At 45.7% G+C, this 24,464-nt stretch overlaps 2 protein-coding genes across 3 annotated transcripts in view; one reads left to right on the forward strand and one right to left on the reverse strand.

Annotated features, from left to right (window-relative positions):
• The window catches only part of DKK3 (dickkopf Wnt signaling pathway inhibitor 3), a 55,505-nt gene extending 35,841 nt beyond the window's left edge, over positions 1-19,664 (forward strand). The window contains exons 5-8 of the mRNA XM_083164111.1: positions 14,637-14,729; positions 15,130-15,268; positions 17,161-17,314; positions 18,769-19,664. Of these exons, the coding sequence (XP_083020237.1) occupies positions 14,637-14,729; positions 15,130-15,268; positions 17,161-17,314; positions 18,769-19,003 (621 nt within the window). The 3' untranslated portion in view covers positions 19,004-19,664. The remainder of the gene's footprint in view (positions 1-14,636; positions 14,730-15,129; positions 15,269-17,160; positions 17,315-18,768) is intronic.
• Positions 19,665-22,826: 3,162 nt separating this feature from the next.
• USP47 (ubiquitin specific peptidase 47) overlaps positions 22,827-24,464 on the reverse strand; it is a 48,311-nt gene continuing 46,673 nt past the window's right edge. For both annotated transcript variants that reach the window (XM_083164113.1, XM_083164112.1), the window contains exon 28: positions 22,827-24,224. In XM_083164113.1, coding sequence (XP_083020239.1) covers positions 24,050-24,224 — 175 coding nt within the window. In that variant the 3' untranslated portion in view covers positions 22,827-24,049. The remainder of the gene's footprint in view (positions 24,225-24,464) is intronic.

The following is a 24,464-nucleotide window of genomic DNA, read 5'->3' on the forward strand; positions in this document are numbered from 1 at the left end:
AGGCAACTATGGTACTATATACTGAGTATTGTCTGTATGGTACTGAGATTTCATTACTAATACTACCTTCTCACTGGATTCTACAAAGATCTGAGTGCTGCCTGTATGTTACTGCTGAGAGATCTGAGCGCTGCCTGTATATTACTGCTGAGAGATCTGAGTGCTGTCTTTATGTTACTGCTGAGAGATCTGAGTGCTGTCTGTATATTACTGCTGAGAGATCTGAGTGCTGCCTGTATGCTACCACTGAGAGATCTGAGTGCTGCCTGTATATTACTGTGGAGAGATCTGAGTGCTGCCTGTATGTTAATGCTGAGAGATCTGACTGCTGCCTGTATATTACTGCTGAGAGATCTGAGTGCTACCTGTATATTACTGTCACAGGGAGCAGAGTGCTGTATGCTGAGTACTGCCTGTATATTACTGTCACAGGGAGAGGAGTACTGTATGCTGAGTACTGCCTGTATATTACTGTCACAGGGAGCGGAGTACTGTATGCTGAGTAATGCCTGTATATTACTGTCACAGGGAGCGGAGTACTGTATGCTGAGTACTGCCTGTATATTACTGTCACAGGGAGAGGAGTACTGTATGCTGAGTACTGCCTGTATATTACTATCACAGGGTGCGGAGTACTGTATGCTGAGTACTGCCTGTATATTACTGTCACAGGGTGCGGAGTACTGTATGCTGAGTACTGCCTGTATATTACTGTCACAGGAAGCGGAGTACTGTATGCTGAGTACTGCCTGTATATTACTGTCACAGGGAGCGGAGTACTGTATGCTGAGTACTGCCTGTATATTACTGTCACAGGGAGCGGAGTACTGTATGCTGAGTACTGCCTGTATATTACTGTCACAGGGAGCGGAGTACTGTATACTGAGTACTGCCTGTATATTACTGTCACAGGGAGCGGAGTACTGTATGCTGAGTACTGCCTGTATATTACTGTCACAGGGAGCGGAGTACTGTATGCTGAGTACTGCCTGTATATTACTGTCACAGGGAGCGGAGTACTGTATGCTGAGTACTGCCTGTATATTACTGTCACAGGGAGCGGAGTACTGTATGCTGAGTACTGCCTGTATATTACTGTCACAGGGAGAAGAGTACTGTATGCTGAGTACTGCCTGTATATTACTGTCACAGGGAGCAGAGTCCTGTATACTGAGTACTGTCTGTATATTACTGTCACAGGGTGCGGAGTACTGTATGCTGAGTACTGCCTGTATATTACTGTCACAGGAAGCGGAGTACTGTATGCTGAGTACTGCCTGTATATTACTGTCACAGGGAGCAGAGTACTGTATGCTAAGTACTGCCTGTATATTACTGTCACAGGGAGCGGAGTACTGTATGCTGAGTACTGCCTGTATATTACTGTCACAGGGAGCGGAGTACTGTATACTGAGTACTGCCTGTATATTACTGTCACAGGGAGCGGAGTACTGTATGCTGAGTACTGCCTGTATATTACTGTCACAGGGAGCGGAGTACTGTATGCTGAGTACTGCCTGTATATTACTGTCACAGGGTGCGGAGTACTGTATGCTGAGTACTGCCTGTATATTAATGTCACAGGGAGAGGAGTACTGTATGCTGAGTACTGCCTGTATATTACTGTCACAGGGAGAAGAGTACTGTATGCTGAGTACTGCCTTTATAATACTGTCACAGGGAGCGGAGTGCTGTATGCTGAGTACTGCCTGTATATTACTGTCACAGGAAGAGGAGTACTGTATGCTGAGTACTGCCTGTATATTACTGCTACGGGGAGCGGAGTACTGTATGCAGAGTACTGCCTGTATATTACTGTCACACGGAGCATAGTACTGTATGCTGAGTACTGCCTGTATATTACTGTCACAGGGAGCGGAGTACTGTATGCTGAGTACTGCCTGTATATTACTGTCACAGGGTGCGGAGTACTGTATACTGAGTACTGCCTGTATATTACTGTCACATGGAGCGGAGTACTGTATGCTGAGTACTGCCTGTATATTACTGTCACAGGGAGCGGAGTGCTGTATGCTGAGTACTGCCTGTATATTACTGTCACAGGGAGCGGAGTGCTGTATGCTGAGTACTGCCTGTATATTACTGTCACAGGGAGCGGAGTACTGTATGCTGAGTACTGCCTGTATATTACTGTCACAGGGAGCAGAGTACTGTATGCTGAGTACTGCCTGTATATTACTGTCACAGGGTGCTGAGTACTGTATGCTGAGTACTGCCTGTATATTACTGTCACAGGGAGCTGAGTACTGTATGCTGAGTACTGCCTGTATATTACTGTCACAGGGAGCGGAGTACTGTATGCTGAGTACTGCCTGTATATTACTGTCACAGGGAGCGGAGTACTGTATGCTGAGTACTGCCTGTATATTACTGTCACAGGGAGCGGAGTACTGTATGCTGAGTACTGCCTGTATATTACTGTCACAGGGAGCGGAGTACTGTATGCTGAGTACTGCCTGTATATTACTGTCACGGGGAGCGGAGTACTGTATGCTGAGTACTGCCTGTATATTACTGTCGCGGGGAGCGGAGTGCTGTATGCTGAGTACTGCCTGTATATTACTGTCACGGGGAGCGGAGTACTGTATGCTGAGTACTGCCTGTATATTACTGTCACGGGGAGCGGAGTACTGTATGCTGAGTACTGCCTGTATATTACTGTCACGGGGAGCGGAGTACTGTATGCTGAGTACTGCCTGTATATTACTGTCACAGGGAGCGGAGTACTGTATGCTGAGTACTGCCTGTATATTACTGTCACAGGGAGCGGAGTACTGTATACTGAGTACTGACTGTATATTACTATCGCGGGGAGCGGAGTGCTATATGCTGAGTACTGCCTGTATATTACTGTCACGGGGAGCGGAGTACTGTATGCTGAGTACTGCCTGTATATTACTGTCACGGGGAGCGGAGTACTGTATGCTGAGTACTGCCTGTATATTACTGTCACGGGGAGCGGAGTACTGTATGCTGAGTACTGCCTGTATATTACTGTCACAGGGAGCGGAGTACTGTATGCTGAGTACTGCCTGTATATTACTGTCACAGTGTGCGGAGTACTGTATGCGGAGTACTGTATGCTGAGTATTGCCTGTATATTACTGTCACAGGGAGCGGAGTACTGTATACTGAGTACTGCCTATATATTACTGTCACAGGGAGCGGAGTACTGTATGCTGAGTACTGCCTGTATATTACTGTCACAGTGTGCGGAGTACTGTATGCGGAGTATTGCCTGTATATTACTGTCACAGGGAGCGGAGTACTGTATGCTGAGTACTGCCTGTATATTACTGTCACAGGGAGCGGAGTACTGTATACTGAGTACTGCCTGTATATTACTGTCACAGGAAGCGGAGTACTGTATGCTGAGTACTGCCTGTATATTACTGTCACAGGGAGCGGAGTACTGTATGCTGAGCACTGCCTGTATATTACTGCTGCGGGGAGAACTGTGTGGACTGTATACTCTTGCCTTGCTACTTTTGTTAAAGAAAAACAGATGTGGAATGAATTGATCATTGTTGGGTGGCCGTGATGTGGTTGCTGCACACGAATGTAAGTGAGACATTCACCTTAGGACACGTATGACAGACTGGAGACATACTGCTGAGTCAGCTCTTATCCAATGTATACCTAATACATTACATATAACAGAATCTCTCCCAGATTGTTGTGGCTGGAGAAATGCTGACTTGTACATTTCCTCATCTTTGCACAGAGCCTAGAACGTTATGTTATACACAGACCGTCCTCCAGTGCAGGACACTTGCTCAGTAGAGCTTACAATCTACTTTTGGTACCTGGGCCACAGTCAGATGATCACACGATACTGGCGGTTGTACAGATCTGTGCTGACATTGAACGCAGTTGTAAATCTTGCAGAACCCCTCATGATGCAGCGTGTTCTGCAGAGATTGACCCCCAGTCTTATACCGGGAGACAGCAGGTCCGTTGATTTAGCTGTAAATGTGAAAGGGTATCCGGATGGCTCACAGACATTGTCATGGTCAATGGTCCATAAGTCGACACTAAAAGGTGGACATGGATAAAAGGATGACATTCACTAGTTTGACAATAGGTCAACACAACCTTTTCTCAATGTCGACCTGTGCTAGGAAACTGCTAGGAACCAAAATCCAATGAAACGGTTCATGTGCTTCTCCTCCGCTGCACCAGAATACAATGGACTGCAGCACCAATAATGATGCCCAAAAAGTTAAAACAGCATTTCATACCCTCTCTAACAGTGTGGGTTCTGTTTTCTGTCTCTGTCAGTAACTGCATAGGCGCCGATTCCGTGGGTGCTCCCGGGCCTGAGCACCCACGGTCAGTCCGGGCAGGTACCAAGGGGCCCATAAATTGGAGCCAGAAAATCTGTCCCTGGCCCTCACACAGTGCTACTGTGTTCCCAGAGGTGCATTGCGGGCCAGCGGGCATCGCTTCATGACGCCACGTGGCACCACAGACCCGCTTGCACTCGGAGAAATAGGTAAGGGACTGCCAGTCCCAGCAGCCACACACACAGCATAGAGGGAATGCCGGCACGGCAGCAGAAACAGGTAAGCGGTAACCCTCTTTAACCTAATCCTAGGGCCGGGGACCCCGGCTGCACCACCCCCCCCCCCCCCCCCCCCTCCGGTGGCCTTTTTATTCCTTGAGCACCCACTAGCAAAAACATAAATCGGCACCTCTGTCTGTAAGTACTTGATGGGAGAATGAATGTTGAATGTTTATAATATGTACGTCCACTTTATAATGTGCGACAATCTGTTTTATTAAAAAATTCACAGAAAAGGAGAATGAAGAATTAAATAGATACAGGGGAGGAGGGGGGGGGGGGGGCTGAGAAAGTCCAATGAATGCTTTTTGTAAGAATATCACCCACTATTTACCTGTAAAACCAGAAAAAAAAACTACTAAAGTAATATGGTTCATGTGACCTCCAATCCCATAAATCCCCCTACAACATACAGAGCAACACCGGAGGTGCAACCCAGCACCCTAACAGAGGTGCAAGTGATGGCACTCGGCTTTGTGACCATTATCTGTAAGTAATTTATAGTAGTACCGAATTCACTGTAATGCCATATTGGATGAGAAATGCCACTGACACTTTCATATGGGCAGCCAGTCTTCCTTAGGTGGAATTGGACCGGTATGATGTGTAGAACGTGCATGCTATGGGATGTTACCTGTTATCGCCCATCATCACCCCATAATTGTTCAGGCTCTCATCCTGGCCATCTAATCACACATCCAGTGTTCCCTTCTCTGTATATGCCTTCTCTCTGCTACCTCTATCAGTTGAAGACTTCAAGCCTCAGTCCTATATCCTCCATCTTTAACACATGCTCTGGCAAACTATTAGTTCTTTTGGATTTCAGTATCATCTGTACGCGGATGATTCTCAAATCTGGGTGTGGAGTCTGCAGAGTCAAACGGTCAACATTGGCAATTGATCGTCCCAAGCAAAAGGTTGCTTGGCTTGTATCCGCTTCCCGTTCCGCTAACCCCACAGTCACCCCTACAGTCCGTTCTGACTGCAGCTGTAAGCCTCCGGATCTGGAATATTGTATCAGCAACCTGGCACCTCGTACCCCAGCATGCCTGACCTGTTCCTTACCAGCCCTACAATATACATCTGTCCTCTTAGGGAAATAAATACAGAGTATGGAAGCAAAGTGCAATACATCTCCTCAGCTGGAAGATCTGAAATGCAGCCGTAGAATTATAACTTGTTTACCGACATGTTCTGTTTATAGATCTGTACAATTGTCCCTCGGGGAGGAGATTGCACCGTGCTTCACTCGGCTGGAAATCCCAACGGATCTGTACTAGATGTCAGGCTGCAACAGTAATGCAATACAGTATATGTGTGAGCAGTGCTGTGTACAGCACTACAGTATATGTGTGATCAGTGCTGTGTACAGCGCTACAGTATATGTTTGATCAGTGCTGTGTACAGCGTTACAGTATATATATGATCAGTGCTGTGTACAGCGCTACAGTATATGTGTGATCAATGCTGTGTACAGCGCTACAGTATATGTGTGATCAGTGCTGTGTACAGCGCTACAGTATATGTGTGATCAGTTCTGTGTACAGCGTTACAGTATATGTGTGATCAGTGCTGTGTACAGCGCTACAGTATATGTGTGATCAGTGCTGTGTACCACGCTACAGCACGTGTGTGATCAGTGCTGTGTACCACGCTACAGCACGTGTGATCAGTGCTGTGTACCGCGCTACAGCACGTGTGTGATCAGTGCTGTGTACAGCGCTACAGCACGTGTGTGATCAGTGCTGTGTACCACGCTACAGCACGTGTGTGATCAGTGCTGTGTACCACGCTACAGCACGTGTGAGATCAGTGCTGTGTACCACGCTACAGCACGTGTGTGATCAGTGCTGTGTACCACGCTACAGCACATGTGTGATCAGTGCTGTGTTCCACGCTACAGCACGTGTGTGATCAGTGCTGTGTACCGCGCTACAGCACGTGTGTGATCAGTGCTGTGTACCGCGCTACAGCACATGTGTGATCAGTGCTGTGTACAGCGCTACAGCATGTGTGTGATCAGTGCTGTGTACCGCGCTACAGCACGTGTGTGATCAGTGCTGTGTACCACGCTACAGCACGTGTGTGATCAGTGCTGTGTACCACGCTACAGCACGTGTGAGATCAGCGCTGTGTACAGCACTACAGCACGTGTGTGATCAGTGCTGTGTACAGGGCTACAGCACGTGTGTGATCAGTGCTGTGTACAGCGCTACAGCACGTGTGTGATCAGTGCTGTGTACAGCGCTACAGCCTCCCCTCCCCCTGAACCCCTCTCCATACATCCAGAGGCGTAGCTACGGTGGAGCCGGCGGAGCTTGTGCTCCGGGCGGCAGCACCTCGCATTGGCGCACACAGCTGATTTCAATAAATGTTGGGGATGCCTGCAGCCCCCTGACAGCCCCATTCTGTCCCTTAAACCCAGTGTAGCCACTCAGTGTTATACTAGACACTGAGCTAGCGCTGGCTTTCATCGCAGCTGCAGCTTACCCACACTGGAAGTCATAAAAGCTCAGCCCGGCTACTGCCTGACTGTACGGCTGTCACTCAGCGCTTCTGCGTCAGGTGGCTTCCTTTAGCAAACCACCTGATGCGGAGCAGTGACAGGCAGTAGCCGGGCTGAGCTTAGTTGGCTTCCCCTGTTGGTGAGCTGAGATGAAAGCCAGCGCTATCTCAGTGTCTATAACACTGACTGGCTGCCCTCAGACATGAATTAAGGGGGAGCCCAGGGGGTACTCACCCCAAGCCCCCCTGCCTCTTAGCGCCCCCCCCCCCCCCCCCACTGCCTCTTATCGCCCCCCCCCACTGAGACAGGCTGGGGACTCCTGCGCGGCACATACTCACTGTGAGAGAACAGCTGACTGCTGCTCCTCTCTGCAGAGTTCATTTCCGGGTGACACAGCAGGGAGAGAGAGCTACTGAGCAGCTTTTACACAGACTGATCTCATCCTGTCCTCATCTGCTGGTGGTACTGTATGTGCTTTGTTTATGTTGTTTGTGTACACTTATTTGTAAGCTATGTGTGTATATATGCTGTGTGTATCATATATGTGTGCTGTGTGTGTGTATGTATGTATGTATGTATGTATATTGTGTGTATGTATGATGTGTGTTATGTATGCATCATGCTGTGTGTCTTGTGTGTATGTCTGATGTGTTGTGTATGTGTGTATATGTCTTATGCATGTGTGTATGTACGTATGTATGTATGTATGTATTTGTTTTGTGTGTGTGTGTATATATGTATCTATGTATGCTGTGTGTTGGGTATGTATAAATAAATTATGTTGTGCACCTGATAATATTAAAAAGTGACTTATGCAAAAAACAATGACCCTTTAATGTTTAGAAACTAATATGATCTTGGATCTAGGCTGTGGGGAGAGGAGGTTTAGGAACTTAAAAGAGGGGGGGGCTAGGGATTAGACAGTGGGGCATTAGGGTTAAGTACTAGCTGTTAGGGAGGGATAGCTTGCAGGGGGGAGGGTTAGGGTTAGGCTGCTTAGGGGGAAGTTGAGTATACTTACCTGACCCCTGACTGTATTCCCTCCTTTGGGAAGGATTATGAGCCACGTCTTCCCACCACAGATCATTGCTCTGTATTATATATATATATATATATATATATATATATAACATATATATATAATACAGAGCAATGACCTGTGGTGGGAAGACGTGGCTCATAATCCTTCCCAAAGGAGGGAATACAGATAGGGGTCAGGTAAGTATACTCAACTTCCCCCTAAGTATATATATATATATATATATATATATATATATATATATATATATATATACACACACACACACACACACACACACACACACACACACACACACACACACACACACACACACACACACACACACACACACACACACACACACTGGCACCACGCATGAAAATATGAAGGGGGGGGGGGGGCGCCGTGACAGGAGCTTGCTCCGGGTGCTATGGCTTCATGCTACACCACTGCATACATCTGACTTTTTATAGGGGAGAAAAATCATCGACCAGCGAATTATTTCTCTCCTTTTCGCCACATGCGAGTAAGGGGATTCAGGCACCATGGGGGGCGGGGATTCAGGCGCCATGGGGGGCGGGGATTCAGGCGCCATGGGGGGCGGGGATTCAGGCACCATGGGGGGCGGTCATTCGGCCATGCAGCGTTTACACACACAACACATTTGTTGGCAAGCTGCTCATCAGATTGTGATGTCACTCAGGTGCTAAAAGACAGGGGTAATTCTGGTTAGGAAAAGAAACAGCCTATTGAACAGGCCTGAATCAGGCCCATTGTTCCTTAGATTTAAATTAAAAAAAAAGGAGAATTCTTCTATTTTAAACAAAATAGGAGCAATCTGTTGTTCCTGTAATAATGTGTTAAATGCTATTAATTTGGCCTTTCTGCGTTACGAGATTTTGGGGTAACAGCTCAGGTTTTTGTATTAATCTGTCGGCGCGTTCAGCCGACCATCGGCCTCCTGGTTCCTAGCAGTAGCTGCCTCCATCTCTCACAGATTCCTCACTGTCTGCTCAGAGCTGGCTGATGCGAGAGCTGGGAACCTGACCAAGGGAATCGGAAAATAACAGATCTAATTAATCAGGTGGCGTCGGGACGCAGGCCAGGCAGCATAACACTGCGCACATCGTCCTTACAGAACTGGGATAATAATGCCATTCAAAAGATTGAAAGAAATGTGGAGGTTACACTGAGGCGTAGTCTGGCTCTGGCCATGCCCTGATTGGACGCTCTAATGCTGTGTACACACGGTGAGATTTGACATTAGATTTTTGACAATATATAGTCACAATCGCATGCAGATCGCACAGGTTTTTGCAGATTGTATGACTTGTATGTAGATAGTACAGAGTTAGCAAAGATTGCATAGCACTCGAATCTTAAGTCGAATAGCAAGGGAATCTCACTGTGTGTACACAGCATGAGTTAGTAACCTGCTGAATTAGTGGACTAGCAGGAAGATGGCTGCCCTGTGAAGCCTGGCACTATGGTTAGAATCGCCCACATAACAAAGATCTATGCTCTACGGCTTTGTTCCCACTTGTGTTTACCTTTCGGCAAAATTCAGACCTGAGCGCAGGGCAGATTTGTTCTCAAAATGGGCAAAACGATAAGTCGCCGCAGATCAGATGTGGTTCACATCTTATCGGGGGTATTTACCCTGCACAGAAACAAAATAACTCACCCAAATCTAACTCTCTCTCTGGACATGTTACATCTGCCCCACCTGCAGTGCACATGGTTTTGTCCTTTAAAGAAGTTTGCAAACCAACTTGAATCACCCCCAAAAGTGTATAAACACAAGTATACTTTGCACTTTGTGTATTCATATTATGTATATATATGTGTGTATATAACATTTATTTATTTATTAAGTTACTTATATAGCGCACACATAGGCCCTTATTCATATTATGTATATATGTGTGTGTATGTATGTGTATGTATATATATATATATATATATATTGGGAAGTGGAGGAAAAACAGCGCTTCATAGTGCATTAAACGGAGTTTTTTTAATTAGGACAATAAAACATCCACGGTACAATTCAGAGTAGCCCCGTACCAAGATTATGCACTCTGTGGGCTGGATACCACACGGTTTGTAAAAAGCACAACACAGGCATAGACTGCTCACATAACCATCGATGGACTCGAATGGACCTCTAACGATGCGCCGCCACGCTGGATTGCAGGACGGGGACCAAGAAGCCACAGCCGGAGAACACGTCTGGAAGGCAGGTAACAGGTAACAGGAGCGACGTAAGCCACGACCTGACGCGTTTCGTCACAAAGACTTCGTCAGAGGGCGTGGCTATTACGTCAGCTCCCTAGATCTTTATAGTACCGGCTCTCAATCAGAGTCGCCGCACTCAGAGGGACACTCCCCCTGTGGGCGGCTGTTAGCGGCGCCCATGTCTAAAGATATATTCAAAGTAAAAGGCGGCTAATAGCAACACTTCGTATCTTGATCACAGGTTATAAGCATAAACCTCAATGATCTTAAAAATCGCATCCATCGATGGTCAGCGATCACAATTCCTTCCTAGTTTACACTAGCGGGCTCACAGTACTATGTACATCGCGGATTCTCTGTAATACATTTTAAAACACAGGAATGCAGTCATTTAGCTGCACATATATACACACAAATAATTATAAAAATACATATCAAAATACATATGAAAATACATATAAAGATAAAAAACAATTGCAAATAATATTGGCCAACTTCACCTCTGACAGGAGGAATATATTAACCATCATAAACACTGGGCTTTTCCTCAAAGCCAGATCAAAGACCATTTACAATACAAATTCAGATAAAAATTCAATTAATATATGGGGTTATCTCGTAACCCTCATTAAGACCTACGGGTGTGAGTGAGCCCATACGCAAGATCCATGATGTTTCCCTCTTTAACAGGTCTTTATCACGATCTCCACCTCTATTACCTTTTAATACCAGTTCTATCCCTTTGACGGTAAGCGATCTGGGATCACAATTATGATGTTCCTTATAATGTCTTGAGAGGCTATGATTAAGGACACCGTGTTTTATATTTCTAAGGTGTTCTAATATCCTTGTTTTTAGACAGCGCTTAGTCTTGCCTATGTAATTCAACCCGCACCCGCAGGTTACCATATAAACAACATAAGTGGAATTGCAATTGATAAAATGTGCTATCTTAAAAGATGTGCCCTCAATAGTGTGCCCTTTCTTCATATGTGGGCAAATTTTGCAGCTATTACAGGGGAAGCTGCCACGTATAGATAAAAAAGTGTCACTTAACGGTTTTTCATTTAATACTTCTAACTGGCTTCTGGAGACCAATCATTGGTCTCCAGAAGCCAGTTAGAAGTATTAAATGAAAAACCGTTAAGTGACACTTTTTTATCTATACGTGGCAGCTTCCCCTGTAATAGCTGCAAAATTTGCCCACATATGAAGAAAGGGCACACTATTGAGGGCACATCTTTTAAGATAGCACATTTTATCAATTGCAATTCCACTTATGTTGTTTATATGGTAACCTGCGGGTGCGGGTTGAATTACATAGGCAAGACTAAGCGCTGTCTAAAAACAAGGATATTAGAACACCTTAGAAATATAAAACACGGTGTCCTTAATCATAGCCTCTCAAGACATTATAAGGAACATCATAATTGTGATCCCAGATCGCTTACCGTCAAAGGGATAGAACTGGTATTAAAAGGTAATAGAGGTGGAGATCGTGATAAAGACCTGTTAAAGAGGGAAACATCATGGATCTTGCGTATGGGCTCACTCACACCCGTAGGTCTTAATGAGGGTTACGAGATAACCCCATATATTAATTGAATTTTTATCTGAATTTGTATTGTAAATGGTCTTTGATCTGGCTTTGAGGAAAAGCCCAGTGTTTATGATGGTTAATATATTCCTCCTGTCAGAGGTGAAGTTGGCCAATATTATTTGCAATTGTTTTTTATCTTTATATGTATTTTCATATGTATTTTGATATGTATTTTTATAATTATTTGTGTGTATATATGTGCAGCTAAATGACTGCATTCCTGTGTTTTAAAATGTATTACAGAGAATCCGCGATGTACATAGTACTGTGAGCCCGCTAGTGTAAACTAGGAAGGAATTGTGATCGCTGACCATCGATGGATGCGATTTTTAAGATCATTGAGGTTTATGCTTATAACCTGTGATCAAGATACGAAGTGTTGCTATTAGCCGCCTTTTACTTTGAATATATCTTTAGACATGGGCGCCGCTAACAGCCGCCCACAGGGGGAGTGTCCCTCTGAGTGCGGCGACTCTGATTGAGAGCCGGTACTATAAAGATCTAGGGAGCTGACGTAATAGCCACGCCCTCTGACGAAGTCTTTGTGACGAAACGCGTCAGGTCGTGGCTTACGTCGCTCCTGTTACCTGTTACCTGCCTTCCAGACGTGTTCTCCGGCTGTGGCTTCTTGGTCCCCGTCCTGCAATCCAGCGTGGCGGCGCATCGTTAGAGGTCCATTCGAGTCCATCGATGGTTATGTGAGCAGTCTATGCCTGTGTTGTGCTTTTTACAAACCGTGTGGTATCCAGCCCACAGAGTGCATAATCTTGGTACGGGGCTACTCTGAATTGTACCGTGGATGTTTTATTGTCCTAATTAAAAAAACTCCGTTTAATGCACTATGAAGCGCTGTTTTTCCTCCACTTCCCAATAGATCTTTATCTCTGCGGGTTCCAGAGATCCTCTCCTCCTGAGATTGAAAAACCAGCTGCGGGTTCTAGAACGGACTCTGGTGCTTTCCCTAACCTTCATGAAAAATATTCTGAAAGGTTTCTAATACTGGACTGTGTCTAATTTGGTGAATCAGTATAGCGCTCACTGTTGTTCTTTCTGCAAATATATATATATATATATATATATATATAAAACATTTTTTATTTATTTATTAAGTTACTTATATAGCGCGCACATAGGCCCTTATTCTGGTTGATTCGCAAATTCGCAGCATTGCAAGTCGGCCAAACCCCACCAGGCATATGACGACCACCCGCCCCCCCCTCGCAGCATGTGTCCCCACGCACAGGCTGCCAGTGGATGTTTAACATAAACATCCATTCACATGCTGCGGGGAACACCCACATCTTTCGATGGTCGCCGACCATCGAAAGATGTGGAAGGTGCATGCATATAAAAGTGACTTTCAAGTCACTTCCATATGTGTGCACGCTTGGACAAAATGGTGATGTCAGCTGCCATCCGGTGATGTCAGCTGCCCGCCTCCTGCACCACGGCCTCATAAACATGAGAATGCCAATGAAACGCTGCCCTTTTCCACCCCCTGCTCGCCGTGTAGGGTGCATGCACCCTGTGTCTGCACATATGCAGACGCACAAAATCGGTCCTACTTGCGAATGCATGGAGGGCCGAATGAACCAAAATAACCCACATATTCCGCAGTACTTTACAGAGTATAGTTGAACATTCCCATCAGTCCCTGCACCAGTGGAGCTTACAATCTATATTCCCTACCACATGTACACGCGCACACAGACATTCTAGGGTTCATTTTGTTGGGAGCCAATTAACCTACCAGTATATATTTTTTGGGAGGATTATCAGAGGAAATCGGAGTACCCGGAGCTAGTAAGGTAGCTAATGTTAGAGAGAAAGAGATGTAGTTTCACTTGTTGCCAACAGGTGGCAGTGTTTCGGTGACACACAGGCACTAGATATATTGCCCACAATTTTTTTTTATTTGATGCTCAAACAATTGGTAATTTATTACTTATTTATTATCAGTTTCTTATATAGCGCAGCAAGTTCTGTTTGATCTTACCATTGCAATAGTTCCTGCTGGGGTGGCATGATCAGACTAGCGCTGTGTATGCTACGCTGTACGTTCTCACTGTCTTTGCACAGCATGTATATATCATGTAACCATCTTCCATGTAGCGCACAATAGCCTTTGCGTTGAAATTACGCAGTGGTCATCTCTGACCGGCGATAATGCTGATAATTGGGGAGAGGTTTTTAATGAACCATATTCTTTGTAAATTAATACTATGATTAATGCGTTTGTGAGCAGAAAATGACTTTTCTCCATTTCATTGCATGTTATTCCAATAAATACCTGTAATCTGAGTATTGCTGGGATAATGGGGGTTATTCTGATTCACTCGGAAAGGCACAATCACTCTCTAATGGACAAAACCATGTGCACTGCAGGTGGGGCTGATGTAACATGTGCAGAGTGTTAGATTTGAGTGTGGGGTGTACTTCAAACTGATATCTATATTGCAGTGTAAAAATAAAGCAGTCAGTATTTACCCTTCACAGAAACAATAAAACACCCAAATCTAACTCTCTGCACATGTTACATCTGCCCACCTGCAGTGCAGCATGGTTTTGTCCATTGGAGAGTGATTGTGCCTTTCCGAGTGAATCAGAATAACCCCCATTGTGTGATGCGTCCGGATGCCGATGTGACGTAGGATAATCACCAACTTCTCCCTTATATCCATCCTAGGAGTGTATCGTGGATGAGGACTGCATGCCCGGCAATTACTGCCACTTCTCTGACTCCACCTACAGATGTCTGCGGTGCAAGGAGGAGGAGACGGTGAGACGCGATCACAGATTGGGGGATATGTAAGAGGGGCAAAGACCATGGAATGACGTCTCCTGCAGCGGCAGCATGCGAGGGGGTGTCCTCATTATACATCCCCTTGCATGGTAGTGACGGGACTTGGTGGCAGGGTGTGGATTCGGCAGGATGGGCTCTCTGGCACTCGGTAAGCTACAATCTTTGCAACTTACCGAATCAACCAGAATCATCCCCATTGGTAGTATGGACCAAGTATGGTTCTCCATCTCTACCAAGAAATTATCATAAATGTTGACTTGATGATTAGTGAGGGACTATAAAATGTGAAAATAATAATAATCATCATCAGGTTTCTAAGATGAAGTAGCGGATTTCTTTGTATGAAACCTGCGATAAAATTTTGTGCGTTTTGTAGTGCACCAGAGATGGCGAATGCTGCGACGGACAGCTGTGCGTCTGGGGTCAGTGCCAGACTTCTACCAAGGGAGAGAACGGGACAATCTGTGAAAGCCAACAGGACTGTGAAGGTGGCCTGTGCTGCGCCGTGCATACCAGTAATTACATACCTCTTTCCATATATTACGTATGGTGTTTTACTTGACCTTCTCCATAAGGGTTTGGTATGATTTACCTACAATCAAAATCCCGACAGCAATTGACCGACGGTCGAAATACCTACATCTAAAATATAGACAGTTCAAAAATTAGACACGTTTTCATATTTTTTTGGGTCTGTATGTTGACATAGGTCAACATTAACCCCGTGCTTCGGGCACGGTGCCTCGCTGTGCTCGGCACACATTCCCCCTCCATGTCCACTGGGATGGTAAACTATGTACAAGTCTGATTCAATTTTTAAAAAAATCATTTCGGTATTTTGACCGTCGGTCAATGGTTGTCAGTATTCTGACCGTTGGGAATTTGATTGTAGGTAAATTGAGCACATACCCTCAATAAAGCCCTGCTACATACACTGGGGGACCCTAGTGTTTGGTCCTTCTGCTGACTATCTGAGTGACAGTGCCCCCAAGTTAATGCATTTGACACAAGAATAGCAAATTGTTGGGTGACCAGATTAACCAAATTTATTTCTATGCCCAATGACAGCCAAGCCTGGACTATGGCCCTTATTCTGATTGAGTTGGACAGCTCCGTGTGCGGTCGGACAGCCAATGTTTGGTGTTTGCGCATGTGCAGAGGCGTATCTGTGCATGTGCAAACGCATCGCACGTCCGAACACGGAGTGAGGTCAGTCCAGAAAATGATCGGTCAGAACCGTCCGAGCAGGGGGTGAAGAGGGGCGTGAAGGGCTGTTTGGGCTCATTACCATATGCATACGCCCATGAAAACGCTGGGCGTATGTATGGTAATACGGCCGTGACGCACGTGTGGGGGGTGGACAGCTGCCCGCCCATTTCCCTGCTTTCATATGGAAACATGTCCGAGTGGTCTGGAGCACTCGGTGCTGCCTGACTGCTCGGTCCATCATTCCATGGTCGGCGACCATAGGAGGATGGGGGAGGTTCCCACAGATGGAGGTGTTCACACGAAACATCCTCTCACGGTCCGTTCGCTCGGCATCTTACCGCGTTCGGACGGTGTGAGCGATCCGTACAGTAGAAGGAGCTAAGAACACTCGGTTCCTGTCCTAAAATACGCATCCGTCTGAGCCAACTAGAATAAGGGCCTATGTGTGGACTATGTGTCTGGGCAGATTTAATGTACCACGACTCTTCCTCTGTGTTCTGGAGCACATCAACCACAACCTTGCCCGGCTCACCTATACCTTATGCCACCATCATTGTTGGAGACTTCTACATCCTAACTGATCATCCACGTTCTTGTGTCTTCAGACTACTCCATGTCACCTGCTCTACCTGCCTCTCCCAATGCACCTGCTTTCCTACTCATTGGGTGCTCACTGCCTTGCCCTGATTATCTGCAGACTTTTTCCCATGGTCTCATGTCTGTTCAAGCTTCTAGCCGCAAACACCTCTTCAGATCACTTCAGCATCTTATCTTCCCATGCTACACCCTGGCCACTGACCCTATACACTAACACGTCAGTTGTTTGTTGCTCATCCTAAAACATCTCCCTCTACACTGGGATCATTCCACCATTATTCCAGCATTCAGGGATTATGCCTATTTTGAAAACACAAATTCTGCCCAAACTCTCACTGGTTATTGTCCCATGGTTGTGGTAACATGGTGCTCCAAGCTTCTTGAGAAACTTCCATTCCCCCTCGCCTCGCAACCTTCCTTTCCCCATACAACTAACTGGAGCCTCTTCAGTCCGGCTCATGATACCAATATCCCTTAGATCCTGCACTAATGAACAGAGAATGAACCAAGCCTAATGCTAATAACTTGTTCCAATTGTAAATTCTTAACGTATGCTATCGCCATAGAAATAACTTATAATTCGATGTTTTTCTTTTCCCAGGCCTCCTATTCCCTGTGTGCACCCTGATGCCTGCGAAGGGAGAAATCTGCCATAGCGTAAACCCATTGCTAGATCTCTTATCATGGGACATGGAAGCAGAAGAACCCGTGCACATCTGCCCCTGTTCCCATGGACTGGTCTGCCAACCGCAGAGGTGAGCATCAGCAGCAGTCCATAGAATATAAAGTGTAGAGCGGCCATTTTGTGGAATTATCGGATATTCATGAGAACACAACCAGGGGCATGAGGGATAGAGTGTCTAATACCTCAGTGATATCACAGCTTCCCAGTGAATTGGTAAGCTGAATATTAGTCAAGGCTGTAAAATGGCTGCCCTCTGTTGGGTGTGCAGCAGCAGAAGGCAACCAGATGAGTTTCATCCTTTCCTTTTTTAATATGAGGGATGACCAATCCAGATGGTGCTAGCAAACAATACATACCACCAAGTCATGCAACCTCTAACATCAGACACACAAGCACAGCCCACAGGTAGTATAAATAGTAGAAATGGGCTATTACACTGGTTATTTGGCAGCAATGGTTGTAGTGGAGACCCTGCCAGCCTTAATCCAGCCCTGAGTGGAGTCACGGTTGGTTCTAGTCCACAGAACACAGGCTCTGTATTATACACTGGAGAATGGTTTTCAGATGGTTCTGGTCAGGTGAGTACAAATTAATCCAAGTGCCCAGCCCAATGTGGACAATCAAATAGCTCAGAGCATTCATTCCCTATGATTTTACATAGGGAACAATGGGAAATGGGCCCAATTTCTCATTGTATATGCCCCCTATTGCTTTTGAACTATGTTAAACGCCACGCCCCTATTGACGTGAACCCGAAGCGCGGCGGTACGCGTCTTTAGACCTTTTCAGACCCCCACTATCCACGTCGGCGTGGAGTTGATTTTATAAAGTGTGGCGAGCCCCGCGTGGGGACGCATATACCTGTGAATTTATGCGCATCCCCTCGCGGGGCTCGCCATACTTTATAAAATCAACTCCACGCCGACGTGGATAGTGGGGGGTCTGAAAAGGTCAGAGGACGCTCGCCGCGCTTCGGGTTGGCATCAATAGTGGGGTGGCGTTAACAATGGGGGGCCATTTAATTCATGAGGGGGGGGGGGGGGTTGCTATTAAATTTGGGGTTTTGGGTTTTTTTTACATTGGAATCAATGTGAAATTGGGTCTCAGGGACCATTTTACATTGATTGCAATGTAAAAATCGCATTGCATGCGATGCGATTTTTTTCACCCGCGATCAATACAATCAAAATCGGGCACCATGCTAGGAAACAAGTACCTAACTTTCTTTGTATTCAATTTATTTTAAAAGTACTTCCACATTTCTCTTGCTGGGGTATTGTCAATTATTAGCAGATTTTCCAGCATTTGCCATACTATTCGTTATTTCATTCGTTCCTGCAGTAAATCAACGTTTGGAAGAAAAAAAAATGCAGCCAAATATGATTCTTAGTAAATTTACTCCAGTTCCTTTACACACCTCTTCCCAGATCTCCTGTAATACTGTAGAATTCTGGAGCCTTATAGCTAAATCTATACAGATACATGAATCCCCCTAAACGTGACTTGTTCTTTGTGTTGTCTTAGTAACGGCTTCCCGTCCCTGTGTGAGGAACCATCATTACAAAATGCCAAGAGAGACCCTTCTGAAACCCTCATCGATGACTTGCTGCTCGTCACCCCAATGTCCCAAGAGGATGTGGTCTACGAAGAAGAAACTGTTCTCCCAAAAGATTTTGCAGCAGAGCCCAGTGATTCAGACGATGCTGCAGAAAGTGAACCGAAAACTGTTTCTGAACCACATTTTGTGGACTATATCTGAGGACTTGTACACAAGACCCAAGCATGAACTGGTGGCTGGCAGCTTTGTAAGAAGGGCCAGACATTATCTAGCCTTAGTGTGACGCAAACCGTTTTTCAGAGAGACTCGAAACAGATACTTTGCCTGACGTCACTATAATTTAGGAAACCTAGATTTTGTTTATTGTACAGGATTCACTGCCAAAGTGTAATAACCAAATTATGAGGCACCCAGGTACTGTATGTGTCACAGTTCTGCATGCCCAATTGCAGAAGACCACTGCAACCAACTGTACCAAATCCTGTTGCTCATTCTTACATAATTCCATCAGAGATAGTGTTGTCTCTTAGACCAGTCTCCAGATTCCTCTCTACCCTCAGCTCAATGTGCGGGCAGCAGAGTCCACAGGTCCAGTATACCCTGGCGCCCTCGCCATACCGGACCTGCGGTAGACAAGCATGGCACTGTACAGATCCTGTGCACACTAAGGACTTAAGGAACCTACTGCATGTAACAAGAGCACGGCCTCAGGCTCTCAGTGAATCTGATTTCCTATTTCATGTGCAATAGAAGAGGGGACATAATTTATATTCTAGATTCCAGTTTGCATGTTACTTTGTCATGTGTGGTGGAACCCAGATCTCTAATGTACTCATGCGCTGATTAAACTATTTTAATAAGGCAGCGTAATCCGTGTGTTTGCTGCAAGCATGTGAGTAAGCACGCGTGTGTTGTGCACATTACATACAGTAAATGGTTCTTTCATACAACTGCAGTGTTGATAAGAGAAGGGCAGATTTTTTATTTAGACTCTAATAGTGTGTACACAAAGTGCGATTTTGCTTGTGATTCGATTGGGATCAAATAGAATGGTACGCAAAGTGAATTCAATTTGACTATATACTGTAGTACAGATCTGCACTATATAGTCTTGCGTGAAAAGACTATGGGGGAAATTTAATAGGATGAGAGATTTAGAAAGTGAGAGATTTGGTAAGACATCTCCAGTTTTTTTTAAAGCGGCAATCATTTACACAGCAAAATCAAGCTGGTTTTGCAGTGCAAATGATTGCCGCTTTAAAAAAACTGGAGATGTCTTTCCAAATCTCTCACTTTCTAAATCTCTCATCCTATTAAAATTTCACCCTATTTTTCCATTCTATTGCACTACACCGGAGCGCGCACTGGGATTGCATCGGTATCGAATGTAGACAAACCATTCGATTTTGCTTCTATGTACAAAGTCTAACAGAAAAATAGTGCATATCTCACCATGTGTACCCTCTATAACAGGGGTCTTCAACCCATGGCCCGCGGGCCACGAGTGGCCCGCCGAGTTGTTTTTACTGGCCCGCCAGTTAATGCTGTTTAAAAAAAAAAAAAAAACACCTTCCGCGCTAGTCCCTTAACAGTGGGACGCGGCGGAGGTGGATGTGCTGGCTGGGGCAGGTGGGACTGTGTGCAGACATGCTCATTGTGTATTTCCTGACGCTGGCGCCGTGCACCCCTCCCGCCGGCTCCCTTTCACAGAAGACAGCCGGGAGTGACAACAGCCGCCAGCCTCTGACGCCGTGCACCCTGCTGCCAGCCTCTGACACTGCGCACCCGTCCCTGCCTGAAGGGAGTTTCAAGTGAAGACAGCCGCCGCCGGCAGCAGCCCTCTGCCAGGGACACTAAGATTAATGCAGGTATCTTAGGGAAGGGTGAAGCCGGCTCGCTAATGCGGTGCTGACTAGGGGGGGGGGGGGGGCTCTCTGCAATGTTTTCTTTGCTGACTGGGGGGGGGGGAGGTGAGCTGGCTGCCTTTTGCAATGTTGTGCTGGACATGGGGTGGGGGGGGGGTGCTGACTATGGGGGAGGTGGGGCTGGCAGTGCAATGTGGCCCTGTGTATTGGGAGGGTGCTGACTATGGGGGGAGGGGGGCTGGCAGTCCAATGTGGTGCTGATTAAGGGAGGGCTGGCATGCTGTCCAATGTGCTGACTATGGAGGGCAATACTAGGGCATTTTGTGAGGGACACTATTGGTGGCATTTTGTGAGGGACACTATTGGTGGCATTTTGTGAGGGACACTACTGGTGGCATTTTGTGAGGGACACTACTGGTGGCATTTTATGAGGGACACTACTGGTGGCATTTTATGAGGGACACTACTGGCGGCATTTTGTGGGAGGCACTGCTGGGGGCATCATATGCATAAGCAGGAGTATTGGGGGCCTTATAGTGCAAGGTGCAATGGGCATCATGGTGTAAAGCATAATGTGCAATGGGCATCATGGTGTGAGGCATAATGTGCAATGGGCATCACAGTGTGTGGCATAATGTGCAATGGGCATAATGGTGTGTGGAATAATGTGCAATGGGCATCACAGTGTGTGGCATATTGTGCAATGGGCATCATGGTGTAATGGGCCTTCATGTTTATATGTCACTGTATGGCCTTTAGACAGCCAACTTAAGCGTGGAAGGACAACAACCATTCCTGCGGTAACCAATGTCTGGTCATGCAGGTTGCAAAATGAGGTGTCAGGTAATTGTTTTCCTGCTAGTTCACACTCTTATAATTAGCCCATGCCCCTTATAATTAGACCACACCCCTTTTTGGGAGCACACGCCTTAGGCGCGCGCAATTTCTTCAATACCATATTATGTATGGGGGGCTGCATTTTTATTCTGTTCGCACTGGGACCCTAATTGTTTAGAAATAGCCCTGGTGCTGACTATATATATATTGGGGGCAGGGTTTATGTGTATGGGCAGCTGTGCCAACTATCTATGCAGGGGCTGTGCTGTCTATCTATTAAGAGCTGTGCTAAATACCACAGTAGAGCTTAGTGGCCCTCGGGCTTCGTTTAATTTTTTAATGTGGCCCACACTATCTTAAAGGTTGAAGACCCCTGCTCTATAAGAACCAGAATAAATGTATCCAGCTAAGAACGATGATGATGCAGCTTACACAGCTGCACGGGAGTACGCCCCCCAGGCTTTGCCACTATGGGGAAAAGGGGAGTATGGGATTAACAAAATATTATATACATACACTGTACTGTAGCTACTTTCCAGAAATAATTTATTAGAAGCCACATTAGTATATGGATCAAGTCTCTGTCCGTAGTGCTTGGGACCAGGGGTGTTTTGGATATCGGATGTATCTGTGGTTTGTAATATATGCATCCCATAATGAGACATCTTTGGGGTGGGAGCCTTGTCCAAACACAGAAGGCATTTGTTTGATATACATCTTTAGTTCCAGTTCTACATTACAATAATTATACCAGGGCTTCCAAAATGCAATCCCCATCTCACCTAAACAGTCCTGGTTTTAAAGATTATCCATGTTTAACCCTTTGAGTGCCAAGCGCAGGTGTGAAAATTGGCAAGCAAACATTTATATTCCTCATAATGAACGGTAATGTTACCTTATATAAATTCAAATAAAAAGATGATTTCCTATATAACAAATTTAAGCAAAGCTGGTATTTTAAGTGGATATTTTGGGCATCTCTCACAGAGATAATGGCACCGAAAGGGTTAAGAACAGATGACAGTTTGATTATACCACCCGTGAAGAAGCAGGGATAGCAAAACTTTGACTGAACAGTGTCAGAGTTTGGGAAGCCCTGAGTTATACAATGAAACAACTCTGCAGCTTGTGAAAACTATACAACACTAACAATGGAACCATGAGTACGGTCGGATTCTTACAGATGTACCACAACTTTGTACCATTTACAAGTCAACCCTTGGTCACTGCCGACCAATAGTGGTGAACCTGTTCAAGGTCCACACCCGCCTCTTGCTGCTTACAGGCGCAGAATATCTAGCAATTTGGGAAGACAGACAAAATTACTTTAACACCTTTTATTTATTGGCATGTTCGTTGTTGTAAACAGCGGTCGGCATGAAAGAAGAAAAAAAAAATTATCAAAACCTTATAATCGATCTGTTATAAATTAGATGGAAATTTCAAAAAAAGTTATGCGGAGCCGTTACACGTTTATGCTTATTTTTGCGGATGAAATGGTGATTAATGAATGCAAAACCACTAACTCAGGAAAACTTAAATAAAAAGTGAAAAAAAAAAAAAAAGGTGTTGACAACTAAAAACAGTATCCCAAAAAATAGAATAATAAAAAAAAAGCAAATATAGAAATCTATAGTACCAGGATACTCAAACAGCAGTGAGGAGGAACTTAAATAGGCGGCTGAACGTCCCAGGGACACAGTGTTGATATGAAGTAACCTAGGAACAGCATAGCTGGGGGGATTTTGTACTTTTTGTATTAGGGAGGGGGGGGGGGGCTTATTTACACTCAATGAAACACAGCAGATGATTGCTCAGTTGGCAACCTGGGCTCTCCGCTTTCTGTGGAACTACAAGTCCCAGCATCATAGAGGCTGGCAGAGGTACTCCTGGACTTCTAGATCCACAGAAGACGTTACGCCACAAAATGTACACTATTGCTATCGACCAGCCCCGGGTTCAAAACCTTGTCTGTCAACACGTGGCCCCGCTTCAGCTACGCCTGGAGCCCGTCTCACCCCACCTGCAGGCGAGAGACGAGGAAACGTCTGTATAGCAGTCTTCGGGCTAGTGTGATTGTGTCGCGGTTAGGTCTGAGCATCCCAGCCGCTCTCCCGCAAGCTGTGCTTCACTCTCCGTCATTCAATGAGGTAATGCGTGTATCAGCAAAATAAAAAGACCCTCCAGAACTTCCGAGGAGCCTGAAGCCAACCAGGGCTCTAGCCACACCCATCAAACCTGAGCAAGGCGATGCCCATTTCCCACTGCCCCTGGCTTGATTTTATTTAATATATATATTTTATTCTTATTTGCACGTCCCTTTCAGCTTTACAGTTTAAATCGACCATAGTGCAGAACATGATTACAAGTCACAAACAGTGACCCCCGTAGGGTACTAGGCTGCTGATTGGCTGAACAGTCCACCAATCAGTGCTGGTGTCGTAGCTTCACACTCAACGACTGTCCCCCGCCGAGGCGCACCACTCCGCGGGAGTGAACAGGTCTGTGGAAACGCGGCTATCCAAGATGGCCGCTACGCCATGTGTCAGTCCTGGGAAGGGGCCTTATTTGAAGCTCTGTCTAGGTAGATTTTTAGCGCCTTCTCTTTGCGGGGAGAACAGGTGACGCGGTGTCCGGTTTTCTGCAGCCGACTGCTTTCCTTTTTCATCAATTCATTCCTCTGCTCATCGGTTAATTCAACCAATTCCTCATTGTTGTCCCTAGAACAGAAGAAAAGCTTTATCCCGGTTCATAATTCGGAAGCAACTGACCATAAGGTACTTGTGTATTATCACGGCGCCTATCGCATCGCATACCACTAATTAAGGTATGCGATTGGACCAGATTTTCGGGTTTAAAGACCCACACTGTACAATAAAATATTGCATTGCATGCCATTAAAATGGCATGCGATGCGATTTTAAATTGTACAGGCACCCTGATGGGGGATTACTATGTTA

Source organism: Crinia signifera, chromosome 11, assembly GCF_055691185.1.
Source record: "Crinia signifera chromosome 11, ASM5569118v1, whole genome shotgun sequence".
Taxonomy (NCBI): domain Eukaryota; kingdom Metazoa; phylum Chordata; class Amphibia; order Anura; family Myobatrachidae; genus Crinia; species Crinia signifera.